This window comes from Lepisosteus platostomus, chromosome 20, assembly GCF_059453375.1.
Source record: "Lepisosteus platostomus isolate fLepPlt1 chromosome 20, fLepPlt1.hap1, whole genome shotgun sequence".
NCBI classification, from domain to species: Eukaryota; Metazoa; Chordata; class Actinopteri; order Semionotiformes; family Lepisosteidae; genus Lepisosteus; species Lepisosteus platostomus.
The window spans coordinates 8475244-8490558 of NC_142630.1; the positions used below are offsets into that span (position 1 = coordinate 8475244).

The 15315-nt window shown below is 43.5% G+C and overlaps 1 protein-coding gene across 1 annotated transcript; it reads left to right on the forward strand.

Annotated features, from left to right (window-relative positions):
- Positions 1-915: 915 nt before the first annotated feature.
- On the forward strand, positions 916-13973 carry slc22a31 (solute carrier family 22 member 31). The gene is made up of 9 exons (XM_088613794.1): positions 916-1395; positions 3452-3555; positions 4562-4716; positions 5779-5947; positions 6355-6500; positions 7201-7309; positions 8662-8876; positions 10807-10918; positions 11228-13973. The coding sequence occupies exons 1-9, from the start codon at positions 1006-1008 to the stop codon at positions 11658-11660; spliced, it is 1833 nt and encodes a 610-aa protein (XP_088469920.1). The 5' UTR covers positions 916-1005; the 3' UTR covers positions 11661-13973.
- Positions 13974-15315: the final 1342 nt, after the last annotated feature.

Genomic DNA, 15315 nt, shown 5'->3' on the forward strand with positions numbered 1-15315 from the left:
GGTAGTTTTAAAATCCGTCGCTACTGAAGTTATGTCTATAACTCTCCAGAAGAGGGCAGTCGTCTTCAGCTGATGGTGAAAAGCTGTGACGAGCGCTACCTGCTCTTGAAGGGCTCAAAAACATTCGAGTTAAGAAAGTTTCACTTCGGGAGGTTCAGTAATTCTTGTGTACACTGTGCATAGATTCCAAAGATGCTAGAACACCATTTACACCACTAGTCTAATGTAGTTTTGATAATGCAGCAAGAAATGTATAGCACTGGAAAATATTTAATATTAAGCAAAGCACAGAGTATGAAATCAACTGATCTGGATACTAGCTCGAAGTTTCATATTGACTTTAGACCAGCATATGTGTTCTGATTGGGAAGCACAGCAAATCAGGTATATCCCCTTCAAATGTGGAATACGATTTATATGGTTTAAATTTGTGATGGTAATAGAGCGAGACGCGATCTTTAAATGTCTATGAAGGTAAACTCATGGGAGCTTAGCCTGACGCATTAAAACGTGTTCGGGTTTTCAAAATAGTTTAAAGCTGTTGGAGTTGAATAAAACATCTTCTGAACCGGTACCGAGATTCTAAAAATATACGATTGCTAAGTGATCAGCTGTTGTTTTATCCAGCTCGTCAAACCCCGCTATGGTCTCCCACGTAAACCGCAGCAGACAAGACTTTTAAAATGCTTGTTCATCAAGTTAAAGAACATAACTATTAATGTTGAGACATTATATACAGGCGATGACGCCAGCAATGGTGGAAAGCAATATTTTGCCGTCTGCGCAACTGAAGTAACAATTGTGAACTTCGCAGTTGAATTTAGAGGTAGGCCAAGTGTGTGGAGAAAGGACAAGTGAACACCGTCAACGAGCAGAAAGTCTCTTCCCACTGACTGCGCAGAGACCAACCCTACCCTTAAGCTATTGGTCACATGCTTCCCCAAAAGGCTTTGTAACACTTTCCAGTTGACCAGCTGTGCTAGCAGCGCACTCGCTCAGCAGACAATGGACTTTGAGACGAGGATCTACCCCCAGATCGGGGGGTTCGGTCGCTATAACCGCCTGGTAGCTGCTTTCACCTGGGTCCCCAGCTTTGCGGTAGCGCTGAGTCTCTGCTCCGAGCTGTTCTTCACTTCGGTCCCTGGATCTTACCACTGTAAGCGGGATCCGTCCTTGTTCCCAGCCGCTTTCCAGTACCGCAACCTGTCCGCACAAGAGCTCGTTAACCTCACCATACCCTGGGCGAGGGAGACCGGGCTGAGTCGCTGTGAACTGTACAGGTACCCGGCGAATGTCTCCAATTTTACCAAGGATCTCTCGGACGGGGTTGTTTCGTGTACCGTGGGTTGGGAATACACGGAGGCGGCTGGGCTTGAGAGCAACTTTGTTACTGAGGTACGTAAACAGTCACATTCTAGTTTATTTTCTCGTGTGTGTTTACATGAGGTGGGGAAATGTGTGGAGAAAAAATGTGGAAACAGCCCGTATGACGTTTTTGTTTCTTGAAACTTCTTGATCACTCAAGACTCTTACTTTCAGATGCACACGTTATATACAAGTGCTTCTTATTTATTAGGTAGTTTGTGTGTTGGGATGATTTAACCTATCCTTAACGCAGTGAGCTGAAGTTGTACAGTGCTCTGACAGCGTGCGAAACACGTGTTTTGGTCATTTTGTTTTGTAGCTGAAACGTCTCTAAATTGTAAAATGTTTGTTTTTTTTTTGGTCCAGCTGTAAATCTTTTAAGATTGACGCCAGTCAAAAAAAAAAAAGTTAATTCTTTGCAGAATATTTTTCTGTGTAACTATTCGCGGGAGTAAAACTGAAGAAGAAGAGAGCTCTACACTGTTTTTGTCTTTTAACTAAGGTTTTGCAAGCTTTGCAGCAGCTCTCCGGCCGTTTCTATCAAATTGTCAATACGTGGAGAAATGTTTTGTCTTTAGCACGTCCTCTTGTAATGCTGCTGTCTAACGGCCCCTCGCACCTGTACTGGAGAGCAAACATAGCAGTGTTTGTTTTGTTTCCCACTAAATAAGACAATCCTGTTCTGGCAGTGTTTAACCCTGAGCCCTCTTCATTCTTTTCTGTCTTTCTCTTTTTATACCGCATACGTGCCGTGCATGTGGACAGCAAGGCCTGATCTGTGCAGTGTAGTGGATCACAGTAAGAGGCTGTGAGTGAGTTTCCTCCGATGTAGAATTTCTACCACAAATTTCCTAGAATTCCTTTCACTGGACTGTCTGATTGTGCCTTTGATCTGTTGTCATGCAGAAAACAAAGAGAGAAGGCTTGGTGATAAGTATTTACTGTTTGCTCTCCCTGCCCTGCTAGAGTCCAAGGCATGATCGTCAGCCCTAGTACAGTCCGTTCAAGTAGGCAGCTGCGTCAGCATGCATAGGCTGCAAAGGAACAAGTAAAGGTTTATTCCAGGCTGAAAAGAGAAGAAATGAATTTGGATTTCACTCTTTTTCACACCTGAAGAAGGCTCCACAGCTGAAACATTGTGTTTCTTTTCTTCGCTTTCCAGCATGGAATAAACCTTTCCTTGTTCCTTTGCATAGTACAGTCAGATCTGTTAGCACACATCTGCTTTTTCTTCTTTGCTTGTCTTTGTGGGAGTGGTGTTTTCCTTACTTTTTGCTTTTGCAAAAAGCAGCAGCACAGATAACCTTTCCTTCGGTGCACACATTTTCTGAGTTCTTGTGGAGGTTGCTAGCTTCGAGAAATAAACTGAGATCCGATCTCGCATTTTCCTCCTATGCTTCTCGCGTGTCAACCGTCAGGAACTCGCCCCTTCCACCAGTTTGACTGATGTGCTTTTGTCGAGAGCTGGCCCAGCAGCCTGTTGTCGCCGTACATTCATACATTTTCTGTTCTTCTAATTCCTGGCCAGGCAGGAAGCACTGTGATTTCCAGCCCCAGTCCTCCTGGTGTCTCTGTGTTGTGATTTCACTGCCTCATTGTTCCTGCTGCCTCTGAGGGCCTGATGTTCTGGCAGGAGTATTTCCTCCTGGAGAACAAAGACAAGTCAAAATTAAGAACAGGATCTTATGCAACAGCTAGCTGTGATAAGGTTATTTACTGGTTTTTAATGTGGTGAGCTATGGAGAAGAAAGTAAGGCAGTGTAAGGTGGAAAAGGTTAAATTAACAAAACAACGTCTATTGTTTTTCTTTGATGAAAGTGGTTCTTTTTTAACCAGCTGCTTGTGTACTTTAAGAGCATTGAAAAGACATGATATTTTTGGTGCTGTTCAGTATCTTCATACCCTGCTGGACGGTGGGTTTAATATAGCCCCCTATGTAACTGTACTTAACAGTCTTGCTTCGTTTCAAAATCACTCCATACTCTTCTGACATTCATTTTTCTGAGCCACATAGCCTTTCTCCTTTCTAGACCTCGTTGGTGCACTAGAAGTCCTGTTGTGACCCCCCTTGTCTGTCTGTCTACAGTGGGACCTGGTCTGTGACAGCTTCTGGAAAGTCCCTCTGGAACAAGTTTGCTTCATGACTGGCTGGATCTTGGGGTATATACTTCTGGGCTGTGTCTGTGACCGGTAAGCTATCACGCACTCTGTGGAATATAACTCAGAGCAGGACTGGGTAAGAATTATCCCACTGGTGTCTCCTATTAAGAGGCAGTATTCCCAGGCAGTTTTTGTATAAAATATTATCTTTACTAGCTAGAATTATAGAATTAAGAGTGTGGAAATAACCAAGAGCTAATAATTAAGGGCAAACAGGAGAAAAAACATCCTCTGCTGACCATCCTGTAATACAAATGACTGGAATATGCATTCTTTTGAGTGTGAATGTAGCAGATAATTTTGTTAAAACCAGCTTGCACTGCCTTGACCTGGAAGGAATAGGGTGTCCAAATTCTTACAGGGCCTCTCTGTAGTGTACATAATCAATCCGTCAATCAAGTTATTTATCAAATGCACAACAATACAGTGTGCAGCAGTAAATGCTGAGGATGAAACGTCTTTTCTGCAAGCTCACCGGGGGGAAAAAAAAATAGAAATCACAAAATTAAAAGTTACAGATTAAAGTTGCATCATAATAGGGCAATAAAAATGGAATGAAAAAAACTCAATATAAATAGAACTGCTACATATCCAAGGTGTATGCAATACATTATGTCCAAATAGTACAATATGCAGTGTGCCAGATACAATAGAAAACGGTATGTCCATGTAACCTGGCCATTTAACAAAGACCGTTAGGGTGGTTGCTGAAGTTTATTGCCTGGAGGTATAAGCTGTTCCATAATCTGCTGGTCTTTGTCTGAATGCTTCGATACCGTTTACCGGATGGATGACTTGGATGACTGGGGTCCTTGGGAATAGACCTGACCTTCTTAAGACATCTAGCTAAGTAGATATCCTGGATGTTTGGTAGCTCACAGCTGGTAATGAACTTGGCTCGACTTCACCACCTTCTGCACTATACTGAGGAATAGTATAGACCACTGTTAAAGTGCAAATAAGGCACAAAGCAGTGAATCAAATTTTGTTTTAGGTTATGTTCTGTAAATCTTGAAGCCACTGTCTGTGTTGGCAGGCTGGGCCGGCGGCGGGTGTTCCTGTGTTCGGCGGTGCTCTCTGGGCTGCTGGGTGTTGGGGTGTGTGTGTCCATCAGCCCCGCCATGTTCCTGCTGCTGCGGCTCTCCCAGGGGGGCAATCTGGCCGGTCTCTTCCTGTCTTCATACGTCACCAGTGAGTCCCCTCGTGCGTGGCACACTGGCCTACACCAACAAGCTCAAATACCCCCGTGTTCCTGTGTGTTCCTCTGACAAAACAGCCAAATCACCCTGTAGCATTGGTGCCCTCCAAAACACAAGGCATGTTTACATATCTCAGCCTTGTCCGTTTGAAACGCTGAATTTCAAGGAAGCTCTTTTTAAGGTTCAGTGATGGTAACCAGAGAAAATCTGTATCCTTGGTCCAAGAGATGTGCGGTTTTCATTGATAGCCTGGTTTGATCACTGCGTGGAGGTCTGGAGAGCATATTCAGTTCTCCTAATTAAGCAACTGATTGAATGAGTTCAGCTAAATGGCAGTTAATTGGGTCAGAGTTCAGCTGCAGTATAAACCAGTAGACTGTTTGGCTCTTGAGGATCCCGGGTGCAAACTCCTGTGTCGGGTTATTGCGGATTAGTGTTATTGTTGCTATACGTGAGAATACAGTGAAATCTTGAGCAATTCTATTCCAGGGCTGGTCACGCTTTCTGTGTTTGAACAGCCTGCTCTTGCTTAAATTGCCAACATTGCAACAGAAGTAAAAGAAATCTTGGTGACGTGAATGTTTGTCTAGGTCTGCCATTTCTATGATTTTTCACTGTTAAGGCCAGTGTGGAGCAACTTGTGTCAGGTACAGCGATAAGAGGGAGGCAAACAGGACCTGTGATTATGAATTGCACACATTCCACTGAGGTCACTGGTAATTGAGTCCAGACACTAAGCAACCCAGTGTGTCTTGGGGTGGGGGCTTCTGGAATTTTCTGTGCATTAGAACTTGGAATGCATCAGCCTAAGGAAATTATAACAATAAAGAAGGAAATGGGCTTTGTATTCCTTGCAGGAGTTAATGAGGAAGGCAGAACTTGCAAACTATGTTCAAGGCCAGCTCCTAAAGGTTTTTGTTTTTCCTTTGAGGAATTGCACTTAAGAGTATTTGTTTCATACGTGTTCTAACCTTACTAGCTGATGCATTGTTCAATATATGGTAACCTTGTGTCCCATCTTCTCACGCCATCATTCGTTGGATCTGTTGCTCAGGACTGGAGCTGTGTGACCCACCACACCGCCTCATGGTCACTGTGATTGGTGGGCTCCTGGCAGTGTGTGGGGAGCTGCTGTTGCCGGGGCTGGCGGTGCTCTGCCGTGATTGGCCAGTCCTGCAGGCGGTGGTCACCTTGCCTCTTCTGATGTTGCTTTCCTATTGGTGGTGAGTCAGCGACTGGCGCCCCCCTAGTGGTGGTCTGTCTTTCAGGACTCTCCTACAACGTTCTGGAAACTGCAGCGTCTCGTGCTTGTGAATATCTTTGTTAGTAAAAGAGAAGGAAAAAAATGGTTCAATTGCTTAAAAAACTAGAGGCGATTCCTCGTGATTTTTATTTTCTAATGTGAAATACCTTTAGGAGAGAATTAGTTAACTTCTTGAGGACAAAAGCAGAATGGGGCATCGATTCTAGATTATTTTTAATCTTTTGTGGTCATTGGTTGATTTGATTGATTTAACCTTCCAGAAGAACTCATGGCATGAAAGGTGTTGGACACCTGATGTAGAATGCTGTGGCCGCAGGCCTGTGACAGAGCCGCCTTCATCGTGAGTTTTCCTGCGCGTGTTCCCAGGTGTGCCTCGGTCTTCCCCGAGTCACCTCGCTGGCTGCTGGCCACGCGGCAGATCTCCTCGGCCAAGAGGGTCTTGCTGAGCTTCTCCTTGCGGAACCGCGTGTGTCTGGGTGATGACATCTGTGCCTCCGAGAACCTCCTGGCAGGTATGCTCTTCGGGATTTTCCTCGCTGCTCAAGAGAAACCTTGTCCTTTAGTTGGCTCGTACAGTTGTCTCGGACTGTTCAAGGAGATCAGTGTGCTCTTCTGTCATTGACAGCCGTTGCAAATTGAACTGCACAGTTTCCTCTCTGAGACGGCACAGTCCTCTTTTGCTTTTCCCAAGCAGGAGTTTAATGAACCTGCAGAGGGTGGGTGCTGGACGACCAGGGCTTTGTTTCCTGTTCCTTCATGTCGTTAAAATCTAACTGAGAATTTTAATACAATTGCACTAAGACCTGTAGCTTGAGTTAGATAAAGCCTCGTCACATCTGATAAATAGGGGTATTCTAACAGCCTTGTATGTGGCTGTTATGATACATTTCTGTCTTATTACTATACCTCCGTGTACAAGGAACAAATAAAGATTAATTCCACTGTGAAGGGTACAGAAAAGAAAACGCAACATTTTGGCTGTGGAGCCTTCTTCAGGTATCGTCTTCTTTTCTTTACCTTTCAGCGTCAAACAGACTTTTACCTGTTTATTTGCAGCCTGCACATGCTGATACAGCTCCCTACGTGAACATCTCTCTGTACAAGACTGTAGATGTATTGGGAGCCCACACCAAGTCCTATCTCCCTAAAACTTACTTTGCCAAGCTGTTGTAGTACAGTGTGGCAGTGCAAACTCCTTTTTCCTCACTGCAGAGATTGACCTGGTGTACACTGAAGACTGTCAGCCGCGCTTCCACAATGTGTGCGAGCTGGCTCATACTCGTGTCATCTGGAAAAACTGCCTCATCCTGGGCTTTACAGGGTAAGTGGCCCCTGGGCACCAAGAACTGAAGCAGCATCTACCATTTGTCATCCACTGGCTGGAAGATCACAATCTTAGAGAAGAGTGGAGGAATCCCCTTAGAAGACTTTTATGGCCCATATTTCATTTCTTAAACTTTGGTAATAGCTGTTCTCCCTCCAAAAATTCTGTTCTTCTCAAATTCCCATCACAAGATTGTCCTGTTAAGGATATTTGCTCTGTTTCCTATTAGTTCCAGATTTACCTGTATTACACAGCATGGACATATTCCAGAAACCCATGTAACTAATCATTTGAGCCTTTGGCCTCATACACGTAGGAAATGGAAGAGTGCGATTTTAAACTGTCCGGGGCTTAAATGGAAATTCAAATTTACCTATACACTTTTGTGAAAGGATCTGTCAGTCTTTGAGTCCTCAAAGATTAACCTTGTTTCTCTGTTCCCACCTATCCATCACCCTTAAGCAGGATTTCAAAATGTTTGTAAAAGCCCCTGCCTTCATGAAACACTTTCTGTTCAAATAAGTGACTTTTTCAACACATTTTCAGGGCTTTGTGCCACAAGTCATAGGCCAAGATAGGGTTTTCTGCTACAAAGCCTAGAATTGCCTGATATTTCAATTTGGCTAGAATAATTAAGTATACTTCCAAAGTTTTCCTATTTAAACAGCTGTGTTATAATACTTGCACATTCTGAAATACACTTCTAGACAGGACTATGGTGAATATATTTGCATAAACAATGATAACATATAGCAGACGGTGCTACATTAGCGCACAGTGAATACCATTTGTGTCCTCTGTTTCATTGTGCCTTTATAAGTCATTGCCAGTATCTGAGGCATATCTTACTGTAAGCAGCTCCAGATGTCATAATAATGACACAAGGTGTCACATAAATCAGAACTGCTGTAAACAAGGCAATTTAAACATTTTTCAGTTTTATTTTGCCATTCACCTTGCCAAAGCTCTTTGTAATGAACTCATTTTTAAAACAGGGTATTGTAAAATTGCAGTAGGTAATTTGATTTGCAAGTTAAATAAGCTGATGGACAAAGTAAATTTAGATCAGGCTTACAAAGTTGATACAGGCTCAACCAATACAATGGACTCCAGAAGAACAGTTCAGATGTCAAGCGTTCATGTCCAGAGAGAACAGCTGCATCAGAGTTAAATAAGAGTCAACCTTATTTACCTTACCCAGGCCTTTTAGGCATTTTCTGTTTTTTTTATCAGTATTTGCATTGTAATGTTGTCATTTTTATTGGTAAGAAGAAAGAAATTGATTTTGAGTGCTAGGAATTTTGCAGTTGAACCTCCCGGCTCAATTTGAAATCGATGTGTTTTACCAGGTTCATCGGTGCGGGAATCCAGTACTGCTTCACGAGGAACCTGCTCGGCTTTCAGCCTCACTTCTACTTCAGCTACTTCCTGCGCGTGCTGGCGGGGGGGCTGGCCTGCGTGTTGCTGTGGGCGACCGTGAACCGGTTCGGCCGCCGCGGCATGCTGCTGCTGTCCTCCATCGTGACTGGCATGACCTCCCTCCTGCTGCTCGCCCTCACGCAGTGTGAGTCCCGGCCCTTTCACTGGCGCCTTCTCTCCTTCCTGGTGCGGAAGGGGTCTCTCGCCGAGGCTCGTGGCGAGACGGATCGGAAGGTTTTGCTGCAGCTGTCTCGCGTGTTGCCACACCTTCTGGAGTTGGAGGACACTGGCATGGTGGTCCCAAGCACGTACAAGAATACGTGAAGGTTCCACAACCTTGCTCTCTTGGTCATTATTTCAGAATATTTGCATTATGGATTACGGGGGGTTGCAGTGGTCAAGATTGCTGCCTGGCAGTGCTGGGGCCCTGGGCTCCAGCCTAGACCTTGGGTGCCATGTCTCTGTCAATGTCCTGTGATGGACTGGTGTTCCCCATGACCCTGAATTGGATGAGGCTGTGTGTTTGCAAAGTAATGAACCTGAATGAGGTGTGCTAGGACTCAATCATTACATCTGAATAGTAATTAAAGAGCAAATGCATTTGCTCCTTATTCTCTTGCGTTGGCTGACAGCAATTTGTTTATAGTTGGTCATTTTTAGTTTGTGGGATTTAGAGGTGTGCATGTGTTGCAGAATAGCAGTGGAAAATTCAGTGCTGGGTTCAAACATAATGATTTATCAGATATTTCTGTTCGCTAGCAATTGTTTGTCACATTATTTTATTAATGCTGTGCAGATGTCAACAAGCCACATGCACGAAGGCCTGGAAATTTATTCATTTAATTTATGCCCACCTTATATATACACATGCCCGCTGTTTACTGAACAAGGCGTTGCTGATTCAGTGACAAACGTTAAGTGTTGAGAAGTGATTTAATCCAGTCTCTGCCGCTCACAGAAAAACAAAACTGCAGTCTGTTTAGGCGTGTTCTGTAACAGACCTTTGTTTCTGTTTTGTTTAAATTTAAGCTCTGTAGCCCTTAATAATAAAAGTTCTTCCCGGGATCCATGCTACTGGATCAAGGTCAAACCCAATGCAGAAGCAACACAATCCTATAAGTCCTACTAATTCATCATTTTCTACAGGCTTCTAAAAATACTTTTGACCAGTTTATCAATAGTTCAGACAGGAGTGCTCCACCATCATGGATGCTCAAGGGTGACATTAGTTTCTTTACTAAGTAAGTAGAAGAGTAGTTGAGATTGTGTAGTAATTTGTTATACAGTTTGGTCTCAACATTCACAAGGGTTTGAGGAAGAGATCTGTGGTGAATAACCAAATTCATTATGTAACCAAGTCCACCCTACACTATTGCATAGTGTACTACAGTATTTGGGATATGTGTTTAAAAGACATAACTAACCCTCCTTTATGTGATATTTAAGTACTAATGCATTGGCTTTAATTTAATTAAAATAACATTGATCAACTAAAACAAACAATAGAAATCCCAAAGTTACAGCAGTCATCTAAAATAAACAACATGAATCACTCATCTGAATCCGGCTGTTGCCTACAGTCTCTCTCTCTCTCTGTAACCCCAGCTGTGCTACCTGTTCAGATGATTAGCAAGTCCCCTGTATTTAAAAGGGCAAGAAACTGTCGGTGTAAAGTTGTCTCCAGCCTGTCATTCCCTTGCCGTTGTCGCAACTGGGAGCGATCACTATAATACAAACACAAGAGCATGTTGAGATGTCGGTGCTTGGTACTTGGGCAGGGGGCAAGGAGAGGCTCATTCACTAGCTAGATTCATCTCATGATCCTAGTCTGTTGTGCTGCTAATTTGAATGTTGCACAAAACAATCTCCAGCTCGATTTCATCCTGCTCTGCTCTTCTTCCAACCAAGACACTGTCCGCTAGACTGAATTGTGAATAAGTGAATTTCTTAATATTAAATCCACAGATGTCAAGACCCTACTGTATGTCTGTCCCGGACCAGGGTTAGATAGCCTTGACTGAGCAGGGGCGGTGCAGGCCCCTGGCAATCTGCGTGACACTGCTCTCTCTTTCCAGACTTGATGGATGGCTTCATCCTGGTCCTGTCCATAGTGGGGCTCCTCTCCTCCCAGGCTATGGCCATGCTCAGTGTGTTCTTTGCAAGTGAGGTCATGCCTACCGTGGTCAGGTATGTGGAGGGCATTTTGCAGTCTCTTTGCTTCAGCTCTGCACTGCGGATCTATTCATTTAACACTCTTCCTGTAAAAGTGAGCTGTGTTGTATTTATCTAAAGAGTTTATATCAAACGTTCTTTAGCATTAAGTGTTAAAATTGCCGACTTCTATGCATTTCATTTCTGAGAAAACCAGACCCAGATCGATTCATTGAGTTCAACGTGCAGCTTGGCAGGTTTACAAGCCTGTTAGAGGGCAGGTGGCCCGTGTGTTGTGCAGAGTCTCGGTCAGTAACTGGTGGCTTTTTGGGGTTCTCTCTTTAGGGGTGCGACCCTGGGGCTGGTGCTGGCCGCAGGTTGTGTCGGGCAGGCGGCCTCCTCCCTCATGGAGCTGCAGAGCAACAGTGGTTACTTCCTGCACCATGTGGTGTTCGCCTCCTTCGCCGTGCTCTCGGTGCTCTGCGTCATGCTGCTGCCGGAGAGCAAGCGCAAGCCCCTGCCGGACTCCCTGAAGGAGGGCGAGAACCAGCGGCGCCCCGCTCTCTTCCTGTCTCGCGACGAGCGGGACAGCTTGCCCCTGCTGCAGGCTCGCCCCAGGCCCTCGGACTACAACCCCGACAACTACTCCCGCCTGGTCAGCGCCACCAAGAAGATGCTGTCCAGAGACGACCTTCCCTTTAGGATGGCGGGGCCACTCCCTCCCCCCTTGCTGAGCAGGAGCAGGGACGAGCAGGCTGTGGACAATGAGGACTCTTAAGCCTGAGGCAGAGTTTGTCTCCCTGTCAGGTTTTATAAAGTACTACAGGAGGTGGAAAAGGAAGAACTGCTACTTTGAATGAAGGGCCAGAAGTGAAGAAAAGGCTCTGACAAGGCTCTGAGGTGATCGGCAGTTTCCACCCAGTTTGGGGGGAAAAACTGCTTTGAACAGAAAAGGTTTCCATAGCTGCAGGTGTTCAGTGTTGAGACTTCCACAACTACGGGAAGGCTGAGCCAGGCTGAAAACTGTAATAGAACTCGGCCTCCAACACATCAGGGTGACATAGTCACCAAACCCACAGACCACGTTTTTGTAAGCCCATTAAATCAGGTGTTATGTAATATGGGAAAGGCTATGGGTTACCACAGCTGAGTTATGTATTTCTATACCCTCCTGCTACTTTGATGTAGCTTTCATCTTGGTGGCCACCAGCAAATGTTGCACTTGTTCTTCTCAAGTGTGTCTCTGCCATTGCTGGGGGAGGGTAGATCCCTGGAGCTGTCACTTTCAAATGACTTGAATAACTTTAACGATGCTGGTCTTCTTTCACATTTGTATGTTGATTTTCTTAATCAGGAATGCTGTTATTGTTATATGGTTTCATGGCAGTGATGGAAGAACATTTTACCTCCCCCGATGTATGTATTTTCAGATCTGTTTCTGATTGTTGTTCTTCGTCGGGTGAAACTTGAGTAAGCATACATGGCCATCTTTATTTTACAAAGGTCTTATGACAAATTAGCTGTTCAGATAAGGATCTTATGAAATAGGCCAGTACTGTAGTGTGGCATGTAGCTTCAGAGTACTGGCTTCTTATTGAAGGGTCCAAGTACTGAGGATAGTTTGCAGGCATCTTTTTCTGGGTATTCACGTTTTCCCTTTTCTTTTGTAATGCTGCTATGGGAATCGGTGATGTCTCAGTCACATGCCTGTTTTGTAAAGAGCTCCCCTTGTTCGTTAAGATGTAATCTCTAACCCATGTAGTTAGATGTTGATGTTCTTCATGCTTTTAGCTTTGTTAACCTTTGTTTTGTTTTCAGGGTGGGCTCATGCTTATCATTTTAATTTAAGAAACATTTGTAACAGTAGGAAGATGCACTTGAGGTGAGAGACTGCACAAACTATCGCAGAGTGACTGGCTTCTGATCAGTCTCATGCGATTTGCACAGAAACATCAAAACCTTTCCATGGTCCATGATTTTTTTTATGTAGAAGACATTAGTAACAAAATGTAAGAGTAGCATTATTTTGTACTGTGACTTCATTCGAATTAGCCACTCCTGCTTGTGTACTAGCAGATTATGTAGTGTATTTAAGCACACTGGTCGTCCTCAAAGTGCTGATGTTCACTTGCCCTACTTTGCCTATGGGGGCTGATGAAAAGACATTCACAGTTCACAAGAAGGAATTTCACCTGGCGGTTCAGTAGACCATTAGATCAGAGGAGACCAGCTCTGGTCCTCAAGAGCTCTTGTCCAGTAGGCTTTATAGGTCTCTTTAAATCCGCAGCTTCTGAAGACCAAGGAAAGACTTCAGTTAGTCCCCATTAAATAAATAAGGAGTTTAGTTAGGTATATCGGGCTTCTGCACACAAGATGTGACCAACCTAATCCAGCACATTCTATTTTTGCACAGGTTAGATCTGAGATATGAATACACAGTAGATGGCCCACAGAAAGTGTAAGGAAAACTATCACAGGTACAAGTTTCTCGTGTAAGTTGTTAGTTTTTAAAAATTAACAGGACGTTGAACAAAAATAACTTGAAAAAAATCAACTGTAACAGCTATTTATGTATTAAATCTATGCAGAATAATACATTACTCTTAAAAGTGATTTTCCTCAACTTCTTATTAATTTGAAAATAATCCCTTACACAAAATTTCTTCTAATTGTAATACAATAATTTTAAAACGTTTCTTTCTCCAACTCTGCCCACAGATGTCGGCAAATGTGGGAATTGTAATGTTTTGCACTTTAAATGCATTGACAGCGACTGTAGTATAATTAAAAAGGGAATTTATTTTGCTAATGTGAATAGAATGTAATGACAGCTTAATATGACGAATTATAAGATAAATGGCAATGGAGATAAAAACACTTGGCTCTTTCAGGTGAAATGCTGTGACCTCCTGAAAGCTTAGTCTTAGTCCTCGCTCTGCTGAACACTGCCTCCAGTTATGTTTCTGTACTTGTTCTGTGCTTGCAGAAAGGTTTTGTGTGTTTATACCCATGCAAAAGCAATTCCTTTACTATAATAATATTTTTCTTATTGTGCTTAGTTTGTATAATTTAAATAAAATGTCTTACAAATGCTGTTGGTCATAAGTTTGATCTTTTAGTGTTGTGTTTGTTGGTAAATGGATTGCAAAGCTTGGAATGATAGAAGAAATACGTTTTTGTTAGCATCTTGAGCCAGATGGAGGAGCAATATCAGTATGTTTACCACATTTACTTAAGTTGGGGTAACTTAAAGAGGTTAAAAATGACGTAAGGCAATGATAGCAGACTATCGGCCTCATGGTTAAATAAGCATCCCTGAAAGATGGGTTCTGTTGGTGCTGTTTGATCTCCACAGGTTTGTGCTCGCAGAGGTAAGAGCCCCTTGTGCTGACGCTTGTAAGTGAAATCGATCGCATGTCATTAGCACTCCTACTCCTGTCTAAATAACGTGCTTGCATCTTAAGCAAAGGTCACATGAGAACATATTCCTTGTAGTGAAGGGCTTGAGGATCAAGGACAGACTGAGAATAAGTGGGTAAGTGTACTCATGGTGGTGTGCTGAGGAAATTTCTGGAGACTTTAAAATATGTATCCAGGATGTGCTTATTGCGGTTATTGGGGCTTTGATAACTGTGCACCTGCAGTAATCACACCTCCCAGCTGCTTGTTTCCCCATGGATGGTGAATTCAAAGATTCTTCATCTCTGGTTTACACGTGTATAATTGCACCAAAATGTGTTGTGAATGAGGCTCTATAATGCTGTGTGCTAAACTGGAGTGTGAGATCACAAGATCAGATATGTTTGCAAATTTCAAGAGTTGTTATCTTGTGACAACCCAACCCTGCACAGCTGTGCTGATCATCCCATACCGGCCCCTGTGGGTGGAGCACTGACTGCAGTGTCTGCTGCAGGTGCATTTATACCTTTTGTAACTTCTTGCATTTTAATCACCTTGCTCGTTTTTTGTTTTTGTTGGTTTGATAGCATCATACCTTTCAATAGATTGCTGAAGGCATTTTTTAAATTTTTCATAGTGCCTTCCATTCTGAGCTTCTAATGCATGAAGTGCTTATAATTAAAGGGTGAAAACTTCCCATCATTTTACATCGATATCTGGCTGGGTGTCCTGGGCTCGATTCTGCCTTCTGTGTGCTTCTTGCATGTCTTTGGCTGCTCCAGTTGCTTTCTGCTTTCTAGCAGTTTATTGGCTAGGTTAACTGGTGTCTGTAAATTAACCCTGAGCTTCTGCACCTTGTGATGGACTGGTGCCAGGCTTTGTGCCCAATATCTGCAAGGATACAGATATGAAGGATAGGTATATCGTGGATGATGGACAGTTGGATGACCTGGCTGATGATTTAGTGACAGATGCATTCAGACAATGTCAAAAAAAGAACTGAGGATAGATGAGAAAAAGCCAGTGAGACTGCA

Bases quoted from the DNA above. Each gene is read 5' to 3' on its own strand.
- slc22a31 (XM_088613794.1), top strand. From the start codon at position 1,006: ATGGACTTTGAGACGAGGATCTACCCCCAGATCGGGGGGTTCGGTCGC. The intron at 5,948-6,354 runs GTGAGTCAGCGA...GCGTGTTCCCAG, and splicing joins ATGTTGCTTTCCTATTGGTG to GTGTGCCTCGGTCTTCCCCG. The intron at 10,919-11,227 runs GTATGTGGAGGG...TTCTCTCTTTAG, and splicing joins GTCATGCCTACCGTGGTCAG to GGGTGCGACCCTGGGGCTGG.